This window comes from Ovis canadensis, chromosome 3 (assembly GCF_042477335.2).
Source record: "Ovis canadensis isolate MfBH-ARS-UI-01 breed Bighorn chromosome 3, ARS-UI_OviCan_v2, whole genome shotgun sequence".
In the NCBI taxonomy this organism is placed as follows: domain Eukaryota; kingdom Metazoa; phylum Chordata; class Mammalia; order Artiodactyla; family Bovidae; genus Ovis; species Ovis canadensis.
This window is the reverse complement of record NC_091247.1, coordinates 87,303,266-87,327,495: the sequence shown is the minus strand read 5'-3', so window position 1 is coordinate 87,327,495 and position 24,230 is coordinate 87,303,266. Positions and strand designations below refer to the sequence as shown.

At 37.1% G+C, this 24,230-nt stretch overlaps 1 protein-coding gene across 2 annotated transcripts in view; it reads right to left on the bottom strand.

Annotated features, from left to right (window-relative positions):
* Window positions 1-24,230, bottom strand: part of STRN (striatin) — a 104,275-nt gene that overhangs the window by 6,716 nt on the left and 73,329 nt on the right. For both annotated transcript variants that reach the window (XM_069583539.1, XM_069583540.1), the window contains 6 exons: window positions 21,642-21,778; window positions 16,376-16,551; window positions 14,540-14,587; window positions 13,632-13,753; window positions 6,390-6,557; window positions 4,592-4,732 (listed from right to left, as the gene is read on the bottom strand). In XM_069583539.1, the coding sequence (XP_069439640.1) occupies window positions 4,592-4,732; window positions 6,390-6,557; window positions 13,632-13,753; window positions 14,540-14,587; window positions 16,376-16,551; window positions 21,642-21,778 (792 nt within the window). The remainder of the gene's footprint in view (window positions 1-4,591; window positions 4,733-6,389; window positions 6,558-13,631; window positions 13,754-14,539; window positions 14,588-16,375; window positions 16,552-21,641; window positions 21,779-24,230) is intronic.

Below are 24,230 nucleotides of genomic sequence, written 5' to 3'. Positions count from 1 at the left end.
TGGCATCCAATCCCATCACTTCATGGCAAATAGATGGGGAAACAATGCAAACAGTAAGCGACTTTATTTTCTTGGGCTCCAAAATCACTGGAGATGGTGACTGCAGCCATGAAATTAAAAGACGCTTGCTCCTTGGAAGAAAAGCTATGACCAACCTAGATAGCATATTCAAAAGCAGAGACATTACTTTGCCGACAAAGGTCCATCTAGTCAAAGCTATGGTTTTTCCAGTAATCATGCACGGGTGTGAGAGTTGGACCATAAAGAAAGCTGCGTGCTGAAGAACTGAAGCTTTTGAATTGTGGTGTTGGAAAAGGCTCCTGTGAGTCCCTTGGACTGCAAGGAGATCAAACCAGTCAATCCTAAAGGAAATCAGTCCTGAATCTTCACTGGAAGGACTGATACTGAAGCTGAAGCTCCAATACTTTGGCCACCTGATGGGAAGAACTGATTCACTGGAGAAGACCCTGATGCTGGGAAAGACTGAGGGAGGAGGAGAAGGGGACGACAGAGGATGAGATGGTTGGATGGCATCATCGACTTGATGGACATTAATTTGAGCAAGTAGTGATGGACAGGGAGGCCTGGCGTGCTGCAGTCCATGGGCTTTAATTTCATACTGGTTTTTCATCTTACTATAGGAGCTCTAGGTCATATATCTAAGCACTATTTTAAATTTACTGAAAGTCTAAAATGTATTTCTTGGAAAAAGAAAAAATTCATTTTCCTATTCCATAATCTAAATTTTTACTTTTTTGTCTCTTTTACATCCAAATAGTTCAAAGGTCCATTCAAACCTACCTCCCTAAATAATTCTTACAGGATAGCAAGAGAAAAAAGGAACAACAGATTGGAAAGAGAAAATGAAGAAAGCCAAAATGGAACGAAGGAATTTTTTGAGAGAAAAAGATAAAAGGGACAGGAGACAGAGTCACACATATTCACACACATAAGCACTCATCATGGTAATCATTTTTAAGCTAGTTCTCAGATTAAAACAACACTGTACATGTATGTAGCTTTCTTTATCAACTGCAGCCTAAACTTACTGTTTGTTTGAAGCCTAAAGGCAGAAAGTAATGGTTATAAAAGGCAAAACTCCAAAGGATTCTGTATTATCTTCTTCACAATCTGAGTCATTATTTCCTGGTTTCCTGTATCCAATAAGAAGATTCAGATTTGGGATTCTGAGAAGCACAACTTGATCTATTTTCTAATCAGTACTGAACTGTGTCATTTATGAAAAGAAGCTCATTTTAAAGACAAAATTATGAGGGGGGAAGGGCAATATAGGGATAGGGAAGTACAAGGTACAAACTATTAGGTATAAAATAAGCTACAAGGATATACTATACAGCACAAGGAATACAACCAATATTTTACAATAATTATAAATGGAGAATCACTTTTCAAAATTGTGAATCACTATATTGTATACCTGTAACATATAATATTGTATAGAAACTATAATTTAAAAATATAACATTATGAAAAACAGATTTATTTTATACAGGCACTGTATAAAATATTTTGTTGTGCTTTGCAAATATCATGTTTTTTTTTACAAATTGAAAGTCTGAGGCAACTCTGCACTTAGCAAGTCTATTGGTTCCATTTTTTCAATAGAAATTTGTTCACTTTGTGTCTATGTCACATTTTGGTAATTCTTGCAATATTTCAAACTTTTATATCTATTATTATTAACAAATTTTTATTATTTGTTATGGTGATCTGTGGTTTCTAATCCTTGATGTTACTAATATAATTGTTTTGGGGTGCTATGAACTGCACCCATATAAGATGGTGAACTTGATAAACACTGGTTGGTTGCTCCACCGACCAGCTGTAAAACCCCATCTCTCTCCCTCTCAGGGGAGCCTTCCTAAGTCTCTGAAGCACGAAAATATTGAAATTAGACCAATCAATAACCCTACAATGACCAAGTGTTCAAATGAAGGAAGACTTATACATACTTCTCACTTTAAATCAAAAGCCAGAAATGGTTAAGCTTAGTGAGGAAGACATGTCAAAAAGGCCGAAAGCTAGGTCTCTTGCTCCAAACAGTTAACCAAGTTTTGACTGCAAAGGAAAAAGTTCTTGAAGAAAATTGAAAATGATACTCCAGTAAAAATATAGATGATAAGAATGCAAAACAATGTGGAGAAAGTTTTAGTGGTCTGGATAAAAGATCAAACCAGCCACAACATTCCCTTAAGCCAAAAGCTAATCTAGAGCAAGGTCCTAACTCTCTTTAATTCTACAAAGGCTGAAAGAGGTGAGAAAGCTGCAGAAGAAAAGTTTGAAGCTAGCAGAAGTGGGTTCATGAAATTTAAGGAAAGAAGCTGTCTCTATCACATAAAAGTGCCAAGTGAAGTAGCAAGTGCTGATGTGGAAGCTGCAGCAATTTATCCAGATCTAGCTGAGATAACGAATAAAGGAGGCTACACTAAATAACAGATCAATGTAAACAAAACAGCCTTCTATTGGAAGAAATTGCTACCTAGGACTTTCATAGCTAGAGGGAAGTCAATACTTGGCTTCAAAGCCTCAACAGGCTAACTCTCTTGTTAGGGGTTAATGTAGCTGGTGACTTAATGGTGAAGACAATGCTCATTTAACATTCTGAAAATTCTATGATCCTTAAGAATTATAATAATCTCTAGTCAAGGCTATGGTTTTTCCAGTGGTCATGTATGGATGTGAGAGTTGGACTGTGAAGAAAGCTGAGAGCCAAAGAATTGATGCTTTTGAACTGTGCTGTTGGAAAAGACTCTTGAGAGTCCCTTGGACTGCAAGGAGATCCAACCAGTCCATTCTAAAGAAGATCAGCCCTGGGATTTCTTTGGAAGGAATGATGCTAAAGCTGAAACTCCAGTACTTTGGCCACCTCATGAGAAGATGCTGGGAGGGATTGTGGGCAGGAGGAGAAGGGGACGACAGAGGATGAGATGGCTGGATGGCATCACTGACTCAATGGACATGAGTCTGAGTGAACTCTGGGAGTTGGTGATGGACAAGAAGGCCTGGCATGCTGTGATTCATGGGGTTGCAAAGAGTCGGACACGACTGAGCGACTGAACTGAACTGAACTCTGCCTTTGCTTTATAAAGGGAATAACAAAGCCTGGATGACAGCATATATGCTTACAACATGGTTTACTGAATATTTTAAGCCTACTCTTGAGAACTACTGCTCAGAAAAGAAGAATCCTTTCAAAATATTATTGTTCATGGACAATGTCACCCAAGGGCTCTGATAGAGACATACAAGATTCATGCTTTTTCATGCCTCCTAACAAAACCTTCATTCTACAGCCCATGGATCAAGGAGTGATTTTGACCTTCAAGTCTTATTATTTAAGGAATACATTTCTCGAGGCTACAGCTGCCATAGATAGTGATTTTTCTGATGGATCCAAGCAAAGTCAATTGAAAACCTTCTGGATAGGATTTACCATTCTAGATGCCATTAAAAGTATTTGTGATTCATGAGAAGCAGTCAAAATGTCAACACGAACAGGAGTCTGAAAAATGTTAATTCCAACCCTCATGGATGACTATGAAGGGTCAAGACTTCAGTGAAGGAAGTTTTGGGTATGGTGGAAATAGCAAGAGAACTAGAATTAGAAGTGAAGCCTGATGATGTGACTGAATTGCTGCAATCTCATGAGAAAACCCATGACGGATGAGGAAATGCTTCTTACGGATGATCAAAGAAAGTGGTTTCTTTGGAAGGAATGTATTCTTGGGAGGATGCGGTGAAGATTGTTGAATGACAACAAAGTTTACACAATTATATAAATCTTGTTGATCAAGCAGTGGCAAGGTTTGAAAAGACTTACTCCCATTTTGAAAGGAGTTCTACTATGAGTAGAATGCTATCAAACATCCATGTATGCTATAGAGAAGTTGTTCATGAAAGCAAGAGTCAATTGATGCAGCAAACTTCACTGCTGTCTCATTTAAGAAACTGCCACAGTCACCCCAACCGTCAGCAACCACCACTCTGATCAGTCAGCCATGAGCATCGTGGTGAGACCCTCCCCCAGGTAAAAAGATTGTGACTCACTGAAGGCTCAGATGATAGTTAGCATTTTTCAGCAACAAAATATTTTTAAATTAAGGTATGTGCAGACTTTGTCTCTAGTACAGTGTAAACATAAACTTTAATATGCATTGGAAAAACAAAAGCTTCGTGTGACTAACTCTATTGTGATATGTATGTGCTTTATTTCACAGGTCTGAAACTGAACCTGCAATAACTCCAAGATATGCCTGTATTTAGAATAAATGTTATTTTCTTTAAATAGAATTGAAAAGTAAACATTTGGTATAAAATTAAACTTGACTTCTCTTTAGAATAGATCAAATGCTACTTCAACAAGTCAAGTTATAAATGTAAATAAACTTAACCTAAAGACTTAAAATCAATTGTAAATCATTATACCCTTCACATGTAACTGTGTTATATGATCTTGAGGCAGAACACTTCATAATGACAAGTATTTTTCACTGTTGACTCTAGTAATTCTAATTTTGATAACACTAAAAAATTGGTCCAAACACATACTACTTAAAATTGGTATACATACTTGAATCTAGATTGGATTCTAAAGTGAGAATGCGTTGTTGTGTTTCCATGTTAAAGATGCTTGTGTATCCTTTGCTGAATGATGCGACCATATGGCTTGGGTCACTGCTCACCAGATCCACAGAGGCAGGGACTCCCAATTCTATGAGTCAAAACATATTAGAAGAGAATGTCAGTTAGGGTATACTTTACAATATGTTTCAAATACAGCAAAACAAGCAGCAGTGTAAGAAGAAAACAAAGCTCAATGTTAGAGTAAGAATCAGCTCTTTTAGTCCTAGTTTGCTTTACTGTCCTTACCCGTTTACCACATCTTCCACCAGTCACTCAGCTACTGTATTTACTGAATCCAAGCCTTTATTTAGGAATAAATGGAAAACATATGGACTACAAGTTTACCTCCATCTCAAATCAACCTGAGGTTTAGAGTGGCATCACGGGAATTCATTTTAAAGCCCATCTAACTTTAGTGAATTACTAGGAATTCTAATTCACTAAAAATATGGAATTCAAGAAGTAAAATTTCAAATTGCTATTTATTGGTAGAGTCATACAAATATCAAATGCAGGCAACTCATCAAAACCTAGGCACAAGTTATGGGAGCTCATGAATAAAGAAGATAATTTTATTTATCATTTAGAATAGGGTAAAACTTGGCTAAAATCTGGAACTTATTTATAAATATTAAAAGTGAAATTCTATGTATATGTGATCATAATCTGATTTTTAAAATCTGGTTCAAAATCTAAGTTAAGTAAACTAACAGTTCAAAAATGTGTATCTTCCAGAAGAAGATACATTAATGGACAATGAGTATACCAAAAAAGTGCTCAAAATAGCCACCAAAGAAATACAACTTAAAAAGACAAGAAAATACTATTGCACACACCCATCAAAATGGCTAAAATTAATTACACTATCAACAACAAATGTTTGTAATTAAGGACGTAGGGCGCCTGGAATTCTCACACATTGCAATCAGTGGTACAACATGGCACAACCGCTTTCAAAGAACGTTTGGCGATGTCACATAATGTTAAATAGTTAAATACATAAATCTACTTCTAAAGCCTCAAAATTCTATTTACAGGTCTTTGCCTGCCTGTGATTAAGAAAAAAAAATACAAATATTCATAGGAGTTTTATTCATAATAGGAAAAATCTAGAAACAAGCCAAATGTTCATCAAGAGGTAAATTATAAACACAGCAGTTTAAAGAACTACTACAAACAATAAGATTAAATTATTAACATTTATTACCACATGGATAAGCAACAAGAACACTACAGTAAGAGTAAATGTCAGATATAAAAAGGGTATACATTGTACGATTTCATTTATATGAAGTTTTAGAATAGACAAAACTAATTCATAACAAAAGAAACCACAACAGTGGGTACTTCTGGTTGGGAATGAGGGGAAGAGATGACTGTGAATAACACAGAGCCACTTTCGGGCACTGAAGGAAACATTCTCTATCTTGACAGAAGCAAAAGTTTCATCATTTGTCAAGCTCATGAAAATGTATCTATCCTTTAATACCTGTTTTTGACTGTATATAAATTATTTCAATTTTTAAAAATTCAAAACAAATACCTGCTACTTCACCAAATAATATGCTTTTTAAAATTATACATACCAAGTTGGAAATTCAAACAAATATATTTTCACTGCTTAAAAAAAAAACCCTTCAAACTAAATTTAGGAAAGAAGAGTCTGTAGAATCATCTATTTGTTTCTTTTAGAATAAGACACTTTACAAAAGACTCTGTAAGAAAAAGGAGAAAAAGGTATGTACCTTGATTATCATTAAACACACTCAGGGCTGGAGCAACCTCAGTTGTATTCCACAACCGGAGAGTGCCATCTGCTGAACAGGACAACAAACGCTGGTGTGCTGCACTGTAGGCCAAGCCCCAGACTGCATCCGTGTGGCCCAAGAGAGGGCCTCTTAAGACAGAAGGATCTGCGACAACAGCAAGAATGCAGGGGAAAAGCACAAATCATAAAGGTACTGAGAGAGGCCAATGGGAAGTAGAAGATACAAACAGAAAGCAGAAAATACACTTCCTGGTTTCTATCATTCTTTTGAAATGTACCAAGAACAGGCCTGGAAACAATGCAAATACAGGGTTTAAAATGTCTAAATTAAAATTTTAAAGTACATATTTTTCTCCTTAGAAAATCAGCCATTTCTCTCTTCCTCCTTTTTTTTCTTCCCATTTGTCTTTTTTTTTTTTTTTAAAGCATGTCAACACAAACCATTAGGATTTAATCTGTTTGCAGAGAAACCAAAACTCACATTCCCTGAGGAAGTGATGTCCTTCAGCACCTGGCACACACCCTTCAGGACACTTGTGCTATGATGGTATGACTACCTTCATAGCTCTTGGGAGCAACAGGCCTCTGACATTCTTAATGGACATAAACTGAGACCTACAGAAATCCCCAAATTCTCAAACGAGATATATGGATGATATGCATGTGGCGAGGGAGAGGGGGAGGAGCCAGGAAGGAGCGTTTCATGATAAAAGCAAAATTGGAATTTTACTTATTAACCCTCCCAATGACTCTAGAAGTTGTACTTTCAAGATAGTTCAGAGATGTTAAGTTTAAAATGTCACTGGTGTTATTCGTTCTATATCCTCTTTAGTTACACCATGAAATATTTATTGAAGATACACTGTGTATTTGGCACTACGCTAGATGCAGGGGTCATGAAGATGATTAGACACAATACTAGCCCGGTCTTCAAAAAGTAATGTGGTTTAAGTACAACAACAGTGGCAAGTACCAGTTACGAAAGAGAGTGACTGGACGCTTCTTGGAAAGAATGACACCTACAGTGTATAGATGTTGGCCTGTCAAAGGGCAGAGGGAAGGCATTCCTGGCAAAGGAGGCAGCTCCTACAAACTAACAGAAGGAAAAATAGAATGCTATGTCAGGACATTTATAAGAAATTCAGTATTACTGGACTATGAAATTTGAGGCAAGAAGTGGATGAGATGAGAGCGGTCAGTTTATGGTGGGATGCCTATGACATCAGTTCAGTTCAGTCGCTCAGTCGTGTCCGACTCTTTGCGACCCCATGAATCGCAGCACGCCAGGCCTCCCTGTTCATCACCATCTCCCGGAGTTCAGTCAGACTCACATCCAACGAGTCCTTGATGCCATCCAGCCATCTCATCCTCTGTTGTCCCCTTCTCCTCCTGCCCACAATCCCTCTCAGCATCAGAGTCTTTTCCAGTGAGTCAACTCTTCGCATGAGGTGGCCAAAGTACTGGAGTTTCAGCTTTAGCATCATTCCTTCCAAAAAACATCCAGGGCTGATCTCCTTTAGAATGGACTGGTTGGATCTCCTTGCAGTCCAAGGGACTCTCAAGAGTCTTCTCCAAAAGCATCAATTCTTCGGCGCTCAGCCTTCTTCACAGTCCAACTCTCACATCTATACATGACTACTGGAAAAACCATAGCCTGGACTAGACGGACCTTAGTCGGCAAAGTAATGTCTCCGCTTTTGAATATGCTATCTAGGTTGCTCATAACTTTTCTTCCAAGGAGTAAGCTTCTTTTAATTTCATGGCTGCAGTCACCATCTGCAGTGATTCTGGGGCCCCAAAAAATAAAGTCTGACACTGTTTCCACTGTTTCCCCATCTATTTCCCATGAAGTGATGGGACCAGATGCCATGATCTTCGTTTTCTGAATGTTGATTGAGCTTTAGGCCAACGTTTTTGCTCTCCTCTTTCACTTTCATCAAGAGGCTTTTTAGCTCCTCTTCACTTTCTGCCATAAGGGTGGTGTCATCTGCATATCTGAGGTTATTGATATTTCTCCCGGCAATCTTGATTCCAGCTTGTGTTTCTTCCAATCCAGCGTTTCTCATGATGTACTCTGCATAGAAGTTAAATAAGCAGGGTGACAATATACAGCCTTGACGGACTCCTTTTCCTATTTGGAACCAATCTGTTGTTCCATGTCCAGTTCTAACTGTTGCTTCTTGACCTGCATACAGATTTCTCAAGAGGCAGGTCAGGTGGTCTGGTATTCCCATCTCTTGAAGAATTCTCCACAGATCTTTGTGATCCACACAATCAAAGGCTTTGGCATAGTCAAGAAAGCAGAAATAGATGTTTTCCTGGAACTCTCTTGCTTTTTCGATGATCCAGCGGATGTTGGCAATTTGATCTCTGGTTCCTGTGCCTTTTCTAAAACCAGCTTGAACATCAGGGAGTTCACGGTTCACGTATTGCTGAAGCCTGGCTTGGAGAATTTTGAGCATTACTTTACTAGCATGTGAGATGAGTGCAATTGTGTGGTAGTTTGAGCATTCTTTGGCATTGCCTTTCTTTGGAATTGGAATGAAAACTGACTTTTTCCAGTCCTGCGGCCACTGCTGAGTTTTCTAAATTTGCTGGCATATTGAGTGCAGCATTTTCAGAGCATCATCTTCCAGGATTTGAAACAGCTTAATTGGAATTCCATCACCTCCACTAGCTTTGTTCGTAGTGATGTTTTCTAAGGCCCACTTGACTTCACATTCTAAGATGTCTGGCTCTAGATTAGTGATCACATCATCATGACTATCTGGGTCGTGAAGAACTTTTTTGTCCAGTTCTTCCGTGTATTCTTGCCACCTCTTCTTACTATCTTCTGCTTCTGTTAGGTCCAGACCATTTCTGTCCTTTATTGAGCCCAACTTTGCATGAAATGTTCCCTTGGTGTCTCTAATTTTCTTGAAGAGATCTCTAGTCTTTCCCAATCTGTTGTTTTCCTCTATTTCTTTGCATTGATTGCTGAGGAAGGCTTTCTTATCTCTTCTTGCTATTCTTTGGAACTCTGCATTTAGATGCCTGTATCTTTCCTTTTCTCCTTTGCTTTTCGCCTCTCTTCTTTTCACAGCTATTTGTAAGGCTTCCTTAGACAGCCATTTTGCTTTCTTGCATTTCTTTTCCATGGGGATGGTCTTGATCCCTGTCTCCTGTACAATGTCACGAACCTCATTCCATAGTTCATCAGGCACTCTATCTATCAGATCTAGGCTCTTAAATCTATTTCTTACTTCCACTGTATAATCATAAGGGATTTGATTTAGGTCATACCTGAATGGTCTAGTGGTTTTCCCTACTTTCTTCAATTTAAGTCTGAATTTGGTAATAAGGAGTTCATGATCTGAGCCACAGTCAGCTCCGGGTCTTGTTTTTGTTGACTGTATGGAGCTTCTCCATCTTTGGCTGCATAGAATATAATCAATCTGATTTCAGTCTTGACCATCTGTTGATGTCCATGTGTAGAGTCTTCTCTTGTGTTGTTGGATGAGGGTGTTTGCTATGACCAGTGCATTTTCTTGGCAAAACTCTATTCGTCTTTGCCCTGCTTCACTCCGCATTCCAAGACCAAATTTGCCTGTTACTCCAGGTGTTTCTTGACTTCCTACTTTTGCATTCCAGTCCCCTATAATGAAAAGGATATCTTTTTTGGGTGTTAGTTCTAAAAGGTCTTGTAGGTCTTCATAAAACTGTTCAACTTCAGCTTCTTCAGCATTACTGGCTGGAGCATAGACTTAGATTACTGTGATATTGAATGGTTTGCCCTGGAGACGAACAGAGATCACTCTGTCATTTTTGAGATTGCATCCAAGTACTGCATTTCGGACTCTTTTGTTGACCATGATGGCTACTCCATTTCTTCTGAGGGATTCCTGCCCACCAAAAAAGGAACTCCCCAGGTCATTAGGTGCCCAATATGCTACTGGAGATCAGTGGAGAAATAACTACAGAAAGAACGAAGGGATGGAGCCAAAGCAAAAACAATACCCAGCTGTGGATGTGACTGGTGATAGAAGCAAGATCCAATGCTGTAAAGAGCAATATTGCATAGGAACCTGGAATGTCAGGTCCATGAAACAAGGCAAACTGGAAGTGGTCAAACAAGAGATGGCAAGGGTGAACGTTGACATTCTAGGAATCAGTGAACTAAAATGGACTGGAATGGGTGAATTTAACTTAGATGGCCTATGACATACTCAGGAAATTACCCTAAAACCAACAGAGAAACACTGAAAGGTTTCCCAGAAGCAGCAGTGTGAAGCAAGTATTTAATCTGGTAACTCTGATCACAGTGTAGAAGAGATTGGAAAGAAACAAGATGAAGGCAAATGGACTGTTTAAAAAGACTGGGAGAGTGAAGATGAAAATCAAAGCAAGGACAGTGATAAGAAAAGCAGTAAATTCAAGAAATATTTAGGGGGTATTAACAAAAAGGTATAGTAATTAATAAATGATAGTAAAATAGTATAAAGAATCAAGGATAACTCTTGGATTTCTAGTTTAGATAAGTTTGGTAGTGCTGCCACCTGATAGAGAATATACAAAGAATATTTGAAAACGGACTTCCCTAATAAGTCTAGTGGTTAGGACTTGGTGCTCTCACTGCTGGGGCACGGATTCAATCCCTGGTTGGGGAACTAAGATTCCCCCAAGCTGCATGCTGTGACCAAAAAAATTAAGAATATATGGAAGAAGAAAAAGTGCTGTAGGGATTTATGGACAATAAGACAGCCATTTTGAAATGCTGTGTAGGTAGCCTCAGGCTTAAAAAAGAGATTGATGAGTCAACAATATATAAAACCACAAAGTGGATTCAGTCTACCAAAGAATATGTGTACAATGCAAAAAATGAGTTAGGGTCTACTGCTACTACTAAGTCACTTCAGTCATGTCTGACTCTGTGTGACCCCACAGACAGCAGCCCACCAGGCTCCCCCGTCCCTGGGATTCTCCAGGCAAGAACACTGGAGTGGGTTGCCATTTCCTTCTCCAAGGCATGAAAGTGAAAAGTGAAGTGAAGTCGCTCGGTCGTGTCCGACTCTTCGCAACCCCATGGACCGCAGCCTACCAAGCTCCTCTGTCCATGGGATTTTCCAGGCAAGAGTACTGGAGTGGGGTGCCATCGCCTTCTCCGGAGTTAGGGTCTAGCCTCAAAAAATGTCAGTATTTTTAGGTGAGAAAATAAAAGGAATTTATGATGGATAGGGAATAGAAACTGTCATAGAGTTGTGTCAAAAAAGCCTATAGTGAAAAGATTTCAAAAAGGATAGAGTGGTCCACAGTTTCAGATAGCCAGTACATCAAGTAAAATAAGAATTGCAAAATATCCCTTGGATCAGCCAGTTAGATAGCTATTGATACTTTTTTGTATTTAAGTGGCATAGCCACAAGACAGAATGAAAAGGAATCATGTACAGTGAAAGACATGGAATCAGTAACTTATAATTGTGTTTTCTAGACCAAAGAGCGGAGAAAGCAACGGCACCCTACTCCAGTACTCTTGCCTGGAACATCCCATGGATGGAGAAGCCTGGTAGGCTGCAGTCCATGGGGTCACTGAGAGTCAGACACGACTGAGCGACTTCACTTTCACTTTTCACTTTCATGCCTTGGAGAAGGAAATGGAAACCCACTCCAGTGTTCTTGCCTAGGGACAGGGGAGCCTAGTGGGCTGCCGTCTATGGGGTCGCACAGAGTCGGACACGACTGAAGCGACTTGGAAGCAGCAGCAGCAGCAGACCAAAGAGACATGGGAAGGAAGAGAGGCTAGAAAGATGGTAATAATGACCCTATATGAGAGACAGCAAAAAAGACACAGATGTATAGAATAGACTTTTGGACTCTGTGGGAGAAGGCGAGGGTGGGATGATTTGAGAGAACAGCACTGAAACATGTATATTATCATATGTGAAACAGATCACCAGTCCAGGTTCGATGCATGACACAGGGTGCTCAGGGCTGGGATGCTCACCCACTGGGATGACCCTGAGGGGTGGGATGGGGAGGGAGGTGGGTTCAGGATGGGGGACACATGTACACCCATGGCTGATTCATATCAATGTATGGCAAAACCTACCACAGTATTATAAAGTAATTAGCCTCCAATTTAAATAAAATTAAAAAAAAAAAAGAACCAGAGAGGGAAATGGAGTCACAAAAGGCTTCTTCCTGCCCAGGATGGGAGAAACTTGAATTTACTATATGCTCAGGGGATGGAAACAGAGCAAAAAGGGTAAGGCTTCAGATGAGTGCAAAAGAGAGAGGCAGCAAAAAAGAAAGACAGTGCAGTCTCAAAGGAAACAAGAGAAGGAGGTCAACAGCGAAAGGGAAAGAGTTGGCTTGGGACAGAATGAGATCAACTAATCTCTGAAAGAGGGATAAAGGAAGTGACAAAAAGTATGAAACAGAGAAATCCAGAAAAGAACTGCAACAGGAGAGGGTGTTATCTTTCACAAAATACGTTAAATGATTACTAAATAAATGTTGGGAGAATATTTTAGTTACTGAATTTCTTATCTTAGGTTTAGTGATGAAATTAATCTAAAATGGTAATAAAAATAAACTATGGTTTTATGACAAATATGACACTTCATACCATTCTAGAATTTATGGAGAATTTAAAGAGAAAATCAAAATAATTGAAAGAGAATTTATGATAATATCTAGTGATAGATCCTACAGTTTTTTGATTCATGGTGCTATTTCCAAATCTAAAGGGTACTTTTTAATTTTTAAAAGTCTTTTAAATATATTGGTGTTACACACTTTGAAAATCATTAGCCTCTACACTCTGTAATAATTGATCAAGACGATGATGCCAACATTCATTTTCCTTCAAAATTATTTGTCAAGAGTAGTGACAAAGTATGACTACAGATTAATAATAATGTGTCAAGTACTGTACACATGCCTACAAATGAAGAAAACAACTGTCAAGGCAGCATTTTCAATCAGTAAGACTTGGGGGTGGGAACTCTTTTTGCAGGAAAAATACATTATTTTCCCTCTTTTTTTAGCATATTATATATATATATGTATATATATATATATATATATATATATATATCTCAAATTGATTCCCAAATATAGAAACCCTTTTTAACAAAATAAATTTATTTTCAAAACCATCTCATTTTATCCATAGATATGCAATATAAAATGCATAAAAAGAAACTATGTGATTCCTTCATATTTTGGGGGAGTCACATACCATAGGAGTCATAGGGATCGATGTTGGGGTTAGTGGTGTTCCAGCTCTGGATCAGTCCATCAGTACCACCACTGTAGCACTGCTCACCATTGCTGCTCATCACCACACAAAGAACTGGACCTCTGGGAGAAAAAATCAATTTCCATCCTCAAAAAATCTATTTGGTATTACAATGAGTTAGAAATAAGAATGCTTGGTTTTTCAAATGGCTTTCTCTTTTCCTATTTTGTACAACAAATAAAAAATTTACCAAAGCACTATTCATTTTTCTTCCTCTGCTAAACCAGTGGTTAGTGGTCTATGGCCTGTGGATCAAATCCAACCAGTGAACTGGTTTTGTACAATCCTAAAGCACTTACAGTTTTTACCTTTTTAAAATGTTATAATACAAAACTAAACTAAAAGCAAGAATATACAACATTAAATATGCAGCCTGAAAAGCATTTACTATCTAACCCTTTTTAAATATAAAACGTATGCCAACCTCTGTGCTAAATCGAGTGAACAGGTACATTTCTTAAACTTAAATGGAAACAGGAAAAGCATGAAATGTGGCCACAATTTTTTAAATGTCTCTGGTATTTTTACCAGGTTATCTTTAAGGAAAAAAAGATCAGGATTTCTAATAGTTAAACTTAACTGCGTCAACTTCATTTTAAGAGAGAGATATATACATCATCTAAACATCATGCGAATAATACCTAATTTCAGCAAGGATCCCTATTTGGTAGTGATATACTTGTCACTAACATTACATTATCTGCCACTTTCTTTTACATTTACAAAAAAAATGCTACCAAATACAATAAAAATACCACATACGACAAATACATACATGAAAGAAGATATACTAATCAGGCTGATTTACAATGATGTTGATTTAACACAAAGAAAAAGCACACACTTACTTATGAGCTCTGAATGTATAGATAGGCTCCACATCAAGAGACGTGCTCCTAAATCAGAGAGAAAGGAGGATGTTTTTATCATTCTAAAAGTCAGTAGTAAACAGTATGACTGAATGTATGTCATAAAAACGCCCCTAGAAATATCAACACTATGGTAATATACAATTCTCAACCCCAGGACACAATAAAGCTTACCTAACATCAATCACATATTTCTGTGGCTTCAAGAAACAAAATTCTTTAGTAACTGTTACAGCACTTTTAGCACTGTCCTAATCTATTTGATTAAAGGGAGAAAGAGCCTCACTCGGAGAGAAAACACAAGGGTTTTGAAGAGATAAATTTCTGGATTTAATTTCCAGTTCTGTATCTAATTGGCTAACTTTAGGCAAATTATTTAATCTTTTGAAACTTTAGATTCCTCTATGTTTAATATAAAATATAAAACTAGGGATAACAGCAAATATTTACAAGATTAAATGAGATTCTTCACGGTAAAACAGCATAGGACAGAACCATACAGAACAGAATTTCAATCAAAGGTACTTTAATTTCCTCGCATTTCCATAAAGATTAACATGTCTGTCCAGAATACCTGCAGAAACTGTCCACATTAGATTTGAACATCAGAACAGATTATTCACTACTCAGAACACTGAGTGTATGAGTACTCTACATGGTTAATGCTGGCCATACTGAGAACAGAAACTGGATTGTATTACAGATTTTTTTTTAATAGGCATATGATAGCTCTCCTCATTTCCAAAGTTTTAAGTTCAAAGGTAAACAAAGACTATTGTTACTTGCTTGTGAAGGTGTTATTACTAAGCTACCACCAGCAAGAAATTTCAATATATTTCAAAGTTACAGGCAAGAATATATGATAAGATACTCAACATTCTCTCATCTAATATGATGCCCACTGTGAACTAAAGAACTTGAAGAACAAAAGGCACAGTTTGTAACCAGGAAATACCTTTTCTCTGTTAAAGACACTTGATCTACATGAAGATTCACTTGGTTTTAGCAAGATCCAGTTGAGCTGTCTGATGAACGTCTAGGTGTGACAGCTGGAATGTCACTGATTGTTTTCAAATTGGGCAGGAAATATTCTCTGTCAGTAGTAAAACTTCTGTCCTCTCCTCCATTTGATGTTCATTTCTACTCTTTAATAAAAAGAGGTATCTATCACTGTAGAAGGGCCCTTGCTGGTAGATGCTGGGTTCTGGACCACGTAATCCAAGGAAGAAAGAGAAAGTACCAAGTGGGATCAGGACTAGCTTGGTGACTGATAAAAGGGGTTTATACCAACTCATGTCTGTCCGTGCTTACAGAGGAACCAAGGGGCCAAGGGGAGTTTAGCAGATAAGTGAGAGCAGCAACAGTGCCCCTTCAGTCTAGACATTTTGGTCAAGATCAAAAGAAAGGATCAAAGAGAGGTCTCTTGCCCCCACCGGCTCCAGCATAAGGCCAAACCTAGTAAACAATGGGGAAGGATTGGGGTTGGGGTTTGACGGTTTTAAACATGACTATGCCTGCTTACAACAACAGAAACCTCCAGCGCAGACAAAGGGTTCCCAAAATTTAAGTTATTTAAAACACCAAATAAAGATTATAATCAGCATTCACAAACCATTTCTCCCTAAGGGTCAGTTTTTCAACCTAAATTAGCTTATGAGTATGAAGGCAAAAACATCCTAAATTACATAACATGGTAAGGAAAAAAATTAGAAGAGATATTTGAGGAATTTAACAGCAAATAATAAAGTAAGGCTTTCTCTGCTGAAAAAATATTAATTAAATTATTCAAATACAGTTAAAGTAGAATATTCTCACTTTTTGGCTGGGGCTGTTTTCTGCAAATTCCACATTTTTAACGTGTGATCCTCTGATGCTGTTATCAAAACAGGCTCAGTGGGGTGGAAAGCGAGAGCTCTAATACCATCAAAGTGACTTCTTAATGTAAACTTGGGGTTCCATGTCTTTCTCAATGCATCTTTATTATTTGCTATCTATTAAAGAAAAAAAAAGATACCAATATACTTAGATCAGAATGGGGGAAAAAACTGTATTTCAGCATTAATTCTTACTGTTTCATCATTAAACTACCATTATTTTGCAACTTTCAAAATAATGTAATTTTTAAGCAGATAACCAAATCAATAGGCAAAATTAGCAATATGTCAACAATGGTTTTCTTTGAAGAAATATGAATGCTATAATAAGAAAATACATAATTCAGTATAGAAGGAGGATCAAATAACTTAGTAACAAAAAACAAAATTTCACTAGGATGCTTTTTAAAAAGACAAGTGATTTAAACCTGAATTATAGAATATAAAGCAATTCTGGTTAAGAGTTGAAAAACTAAATTATCTTTAAGCATGTTAACATTACAGAATATGATGATACTTTCAAAGTTTTCAATGGTTTCAGACAAGAGCTAAATTTTCTTCAAATTGGTAATGAAGTTTATATACTGACAACAAAATGTTAAAATTGGAAAAGACAATCAGATATTACGAACATAATTATATATTTACTATGTTCCTTTTCTCCACAGAGGGCTTCCCTGGTAGCTCAGATGGTACAGAATCTGCCTGCAACACGGGAGATCTGGGTTCGATCCCTGGGTTGGGAAGATTCCCTGGAGAAGGGAACAGCAACTTACTCCAGTATTCTTGCCTGGAAAATCCCCATGGACAGAGGAGCCTGGTAGATTACAGTCCATGGGGTCACAAACAGTCAGACTCAACTGAGTGACTTTCACTTTCTCCACAGAATCTCAATCTCAATAACTGAAAAAATAATGCACTGTTTTTTCATTCCAACTAATAGAAAAGCTAAAGAGGATAGTGTTTGACTTTACACAAGCACCATGGATGAACTTCACACTCCAAGGCTAACAATCATGGTAGATTTAAGCAAGTATTTGTAATATATTAGAGAAATGTTACCATACTCACAGTTACAAAAATTATCAATGATACAACAACTGATATTCTATACAGCATTCATTATTTTCTATATTATTCAAAAGACTTAAAAAGCATTAACTCACTTAATCCTCACAACTCTATGATGTTGGAATTAACAGTATCCTCACTTTACAGACTAGCCATTTTAGGGAAAGAGAAGTTAAGTGACTTGCCATCTAGTAAATGGAGGAGTCAGGATTCAAAATCAAGCAATCTGGTTTCAGAGGCTATACTATTAAACTGTAATTTAGAACCCAGACATTTAAAAATCTGCAGAGAAATCTGGACAGGACATGTCACAACTGGGGCAATTCATGCGTGCTAAGTTGTTCCAGTTGTGTCTGACTATTTGCGACCCAATGAACCATAGCCCACTAGGTTCTCTGTCCATGGGGCTCTCCAGGCAAGAATACTTGAGTGGGTTGCCATGCCCTCCTCCAGGGGATCTTCCGGACTCAGGGATCAAACCCAGGTCTCTTTTGTCTCCTGCACCGGCAGGCAGGTTCTTTACCACTAGCACCACCTGGGAAGCAATGAGTGAAAACAAAACACATTATGCAAGGAACTACTCTAAGAATGGGGCCGATTATTTTGAGGGCAGGCAGGGCTGGCAGGAAGGTTAGGACGACAAGGGCAACCGAGCTGACCTCTTTTATTCTTATAAAAGAGCTAAAAGGTTTTCATGTGGAAGAGTACTTAAATTCCTTTGATTATCTTGATGTGGTAGGCAGCCACTAAGTTCCTAGTCAGCCCCACCTATTTTTACCTTTGGGTAGTCCCCCTCCCTGATGGCTCCGATGGTAAAGAACCTCCCTGGAATGTGGGAGACGCGGGTTCATTCCCTGGAGAAGGAAATGGCTACCCACTCCAGTATACTTGCCCAGAGCATCCCATGGACAGAGAAGCCTGGCAGGCTATAGTCCATGGGGTCATAAAGGGTTGGATACAACTGAGCAACTAACACTTTCACGCTTCCACATTATAGGGATGCTCTGTGATCAACAGCATACAGCAGAAGTTGGAATAAACTACTTCCAAAATTAGGTTATAAAACCTTTCATCTTGAGTGTTTCTGCTCCCTATCTTTTTAGGTGCACTCACATTGGGAAAAGCCAGCTGCTCTGTTGAGGAGCCCACAGAGAGGTCCATGTGGTGAGGAACTGGTTCCCAGACAACAGTCAGCAAGAAACCAAGGCCTTCAAACAACTACATGAGTGAGCCTGGAAGCAGATTTTCCCCAAGTCAAGTCTAGGTAAGACTGCAGCCCTTGTCAATGTCTTGATTACAACCATACAAACAGCCAGAGTCACATAATTAAGCTGTCCCCAGACTGCTGACCCATGGAAGCTGTGAGATATCAATGTTTGTTCTTCTAAGCTGTTAAATGTGGTACAAGTTGTTATGCAGCAACAGATTGCTAATATGCTTAATAAAACTAGGAACTACTTTTAGAAACTGAGACAGACTAACACTAAGTTTTCTAACAATTAAGTTATGAAAAAAGGATGAGCTTTCTCCAGAGAGAGGATTGAATTCCTTTATGTATTAGACAAACTCTTTGCAGGAACAAAAGCATCTAATGGGAATTTCTGCTTCTGGTCACGATGGACCAGATCATTAGGACCAACTGTGTACCGAGGACAAGTAGAATAGCAAACCTAAGAATAAAAAAATCTATAACTAACAAAATCGTGGGAAAAAACCTAGGATCCAGGTGAAGATAGAGGCCTACGGAAGTGAGCCTGGTATCTGGAACTGTTTTCCCCCGTGAGTGTTTACTGATTGCAGAAGAGATGGCTGAGAGGTTGAGCTGTGTTTCTGATGATTTTGCAATACAGAGAGCTATAGATTGATGTCCAGGGCCTGCCAAGAAAGTAGGGCTTAGTAGACTATCTGGCTTTAGGTTTTGATTTCAGAAAGCTGTATCCCACACATAAGAGTGAACTAAAAGAACAAAAGCCCTTAAAAGATTGTAGATCAGCTTTAGATCATCTCAAAAACTAAAAATGAAGCAGGTGATCCAGATTTCTAGTGGTTGCAGACATCTGAGAGAAGAAAATGAAAATATACTCTTTGTGGAAAGATATAAACTTAGGCCTGAAATTATTTCTAGAGACAATTTTTCAAATATAGCTATTTGGACATAGTACAAAATAACCATACCCATATGAGATACAACAGCATAAATGAAAATAAACAGAAATAACACATAATTAGTAACAGAACTACTACTGTAACCAAAAACCTTTGGTTACTACTGTAACCAAAAACAGAAATGACCGCTGATTTTAAGAGAAAACAACAAAAAAATGAAATATATTTAAAGCACTAAAAAAAAGTATGACAGAAACCAATACAATTTTTTTAAATATCCTTCAATTAAAAATAAATAAAGGAAACAAAAAGCACTAAAAATTTTTTGCAAAGTGAAATTTGAAATCAGAGATAATAGCCTACTCAGGCAAAAAAAAAAAAAAAAAGACAAGTAAAGACAATTCAAGAAAATCAGAAACTAAGAAAGCTAGGCACCAATAGATCTTCATTAAACAGATATATTGTATTCTTAGAGTAAAAGAAAAATGAATCCCCAGATGGGCAGTCAGATATGCAGGGCAGAATGGAAAAAGACAAGACAGTTAATGTAAAACAGATAATCCTGACTACTGAGTGTACAAAATAGAAGTTAGTAGAAGATTAATGTATACAGAAATAAAATATATAACAAGAATGACATACACTGGGTGGGAGTTTTTTAAATAAAGTGTTCTAAAGATCCTTGTATATAAAATTTGATAAGAATGTTTTTCTGTTTTTGGTTATTCAGTAGTGGACAGTTTTTCCTGTGACTGTTACTTCTTTATGCCTTGTCATAAAAGATTTAGTTTTTTTTTTAATTTAACCTTCATGAATTAATCTGTAATTTAAAAAGTAATGAAAGAGTGCATAAGCTTCAAATAATGGAGAGGGGTGAATGATAAAAAATAATTCCAATTTAGGCAAAAATAGAAAAACACAGAAAAGGCAGCACAAAAGATGACAGGATTAAGTACAAATATTATTAATTATTTTAAAAAGAAATGGACTAAAAGCTTTCTAATTTTAAAAGGCTGTCAAAGGTTAAAAAATAAAAATCAGCTAAATGGTGCTTTTAAAAGACATAAATTATAAGGATATAAAAACAATGAAAACAGAATTTTTTTTTTCCCCAAAATCTGTATCACATATGTGGAGAATGAGATTAGGTTATTGTGGTAGATCCAGGTGAAGAAAAATGGACCAGGAGGGGAAGAAAAAAGATGTACTATATAGGTTTCAGATGTTGGAGGTAGAACCCAAAAGACTTACTAAAGGGCTTAGCATAGAGAGAGAGAGTTTTTGATCTAAGGGAAGAGGAGTGAGTGGTGAGGCTCCGCTTTGAAATACTTCCAAGGTTCACTTTGGGATCCATGCTATATCCTCTATGTGGCTGCAGCTACACTGTATTCCCCTACGAACACGATGAAGTATAAAACTGAAAGGATTTTAATGAAGAGATAAGATAGGCTGTAAATACTTTATGAAATAAGCAACTGTTTTTCTGATACTTGATGACAATGAACAATTATAAAAGAACTGTGTTTGAAATTAACTAAATGGATGTGTGCATAAAGGTATAAAGATGCCAATTTTGGTCCAAATCACTGAGGTCAACCTTAGCATCTGGAAAGTATCTTGCACACACCTTGTCTAACAACAGCTAAAACTAGTTCTCAGCTGCTGTCTTATTGACAATGTATTAAATAAGCAAGACGAATGTTGCCATTAGGCAGGCATGAATTTCAACTAATCACTGGTACCTTAAAACAAGACAAACCCAATCTTGGTGATAGAAAAGGAATTCTTTCCCTTATCTAAAACCAATGAATAAGCTCTACTGACTTACAGATTTAGGTAAAACCTACAATTTTAATCTGTATGATGTAAAAAGTATTGTTTATTTTTATAATATGCTCATATTTTCAAAGTTTGCAATTAAAACTGAAACAAATTCCACACTTGTGAAGAAGTCTCACTACTGTCATCTTTTTCTATAAAATGAACTATTTTTTAAAAAATAAAACAACAAAAGCAAAACTACCACTCACATCATAAGTTAATGAATCTGCTTCATTGGCCACTGTAAGGCCTGCCAATTCTCCCAGTCCCAGTTCACTTTCGAGTGCTTCATCTGCTCCCATGATGAATGACTTCCCAGAAGAAGGAGGAAACGTCAGTGCTTCCACTGAAGGGAGAAGACACAAGAAACATTTAAAAAAACACTTCTAAATAGTCAACAATTAACTTCATAAGGGCATATCTACATTTGATTATTTATAAATGCTTTCAAACACAGTAAAATTCACTATGCAGAAAATCCTGAAGTGCTTGCTCTTTTCCATATTTTAACCATTTAAAGGCATCATCTAATTAGAAAAGTACAACATGAAACAAACCCTTTCTTTTTCACTATAGAAAAAAAATTTATAAATATATAAAAGAAAGATTTTCCTCATTTGATATTTCATGCTAATTACCCAAGTGATTCCTATCAATTATTAAAATATGTATAGTAAGTGATTTAATTTTTTAATTAATTTACTTTAATTGGAGGATAATTACTTTACAATATTGTGATGATTTTTGCCATACATCAACATGAATTAGCCATGGGTAAACATGTGTTCCCCCATCCTGAACCCCCCTCCCAACTCCCTCCCCACCCTAGGTTGTCCCGGAGCACTGGTTTCGGGCGCTCTGCTTCATGCTTTGAACTTGCACTGGTCATCTATTTAACATGAGGTAATGTACATTAAAATATGTAGAGTGATTTTGAACATTGCTGGCTGCATTCAAAATAAAATTGGTTAATTCTATAACCTAAATAATATGGAGAAATCTCAAATGAAAATGGGTCATAACTGTATTAGTAAAAAGCGCCTATATAAGGCAAAGCTAATTGTGTTGTCAGAACTCAAGACTACCTCTGGAGAAGAGGGAAGGGGCAGTGTTTGAGGGCAGCACCATCAGGACTTCTAGGCCCTGGTGACTTTTTCTGCTTCCTGACCTAAGCAGTGGTGACATGACTGGTTTTGCTTTGAGATAACTCACTGAGCTCATCCCTATGACTAAGTAGTTTACTGTAGGTATATTATATTTTATTTAAAAATACTCATTTCAAAGAAGTTTTTTATTAAAGTGTCTACTGGAACACTTTTTATAAATGCAAATCATTCTGACAAGCCATCAGAGATCATTCTTTAAGTAGTTTTCTCAAGGTAGTGACTTTATTGATGACAAACATTTATGAGTTGATTAGATGAATTTAGTAGCTTAACTTTGGCTGCTAAAGAAGTTAGTTAACTTTTTTTTTAAGAAACAAGTCAACTGTACTAATCAATGTATGCAGAGAATAGATTTATGAGATGTTTTTCAGTTTCACATTCAATAATATAATTTTAGATTCAATCATAAATATTGAAGAAATGAAAAGAACAGCTATGAACTTTTAAAAATACTAGTGGCAGGAACTCTACTCAGAATCGTTACAAGAACAAAATAGAGTATAAATTGATAATACATTTTCAAACCACCATACAATAAAGCTGCAATAATAAAAATGGGTTTTACACAAACATACCATATATCTTATAAGGGGTTTGAACAACTCTAAACATTTACTAATAAAGAGCAGGAATTGTTTCATTTAGAATAGCAATTTTCATGCCAAAATTTCAACCAAATGATTCACATGAGACTAGGAGGTTAGAGCTTCAGCCAGGTGTTCTTTTGTTTGTTTTCACGTCTAATATTGCCAGAAAACTCAGTTCAGATATGAAGTAAAAATGGCTCTCCCCCACGCCCCCCCAAAAACTAAGATTTGTGATTTGGTCACTCACATTGCGGGGGCTAATTTAACTAACTGTTCTAGGAATGGCCAAGTAAAATCTGAAAACAAAGGAAGGCAACCAACCACTGCTTCCACACATACCAGTGGCTAAGCCAGCAGACCTAAGGGCCAAAGAGAGGCTCCAATGGGCACACCAGTAACTGACTGCTCTCTATGAGTCCTCAGAACTTTCGATTAGAGGCCACATTTCTATCAGTAACTGAATATTACAGGCTCTGATCAGCTTTTACAAAATAATTTAAATATGCCTCAAGTGCAGCACTCACTGCCTTCTGAATAATTATAATAAAAACATAGTAATAAACTTAACATAGCACACACAAGCTATGGAAACTTCTTCTGAAACTGGACTGGAGACTGAAAAGCATCAGTCACAGGCAATTAAATCTACAACATATTTCTTAAGTGCCTTTTCTACTTGTGAAAATTCTGTGCTGTGGGAGCAGACGGAGGACCAATACTACAGATCAGAAGTTAGACATTCAACACTTCCGTTCTAACGGTTCTTAATTTTTTTTTTTAATTAGGGGCATTTTCTGTGGTTTATACATTCTTTTCTGCATATATGTCATTCAGAACGTATTCTGCCTCTATTATTGTAATTGGGTTACATGGCAGAAACCAACGTAACACTATAAACCAATTATCTTTCAATTAAGAAAAAAATTTCTAAAAGATGAAATTTCTGATAAAACTCTTTTGAGATTATTAGAATAAGAGAAAAACTAACTTTCCTTCTTATCCAGACCTGATCTTAGAATAAAGGAAGTTGATTAAAATTCTCACA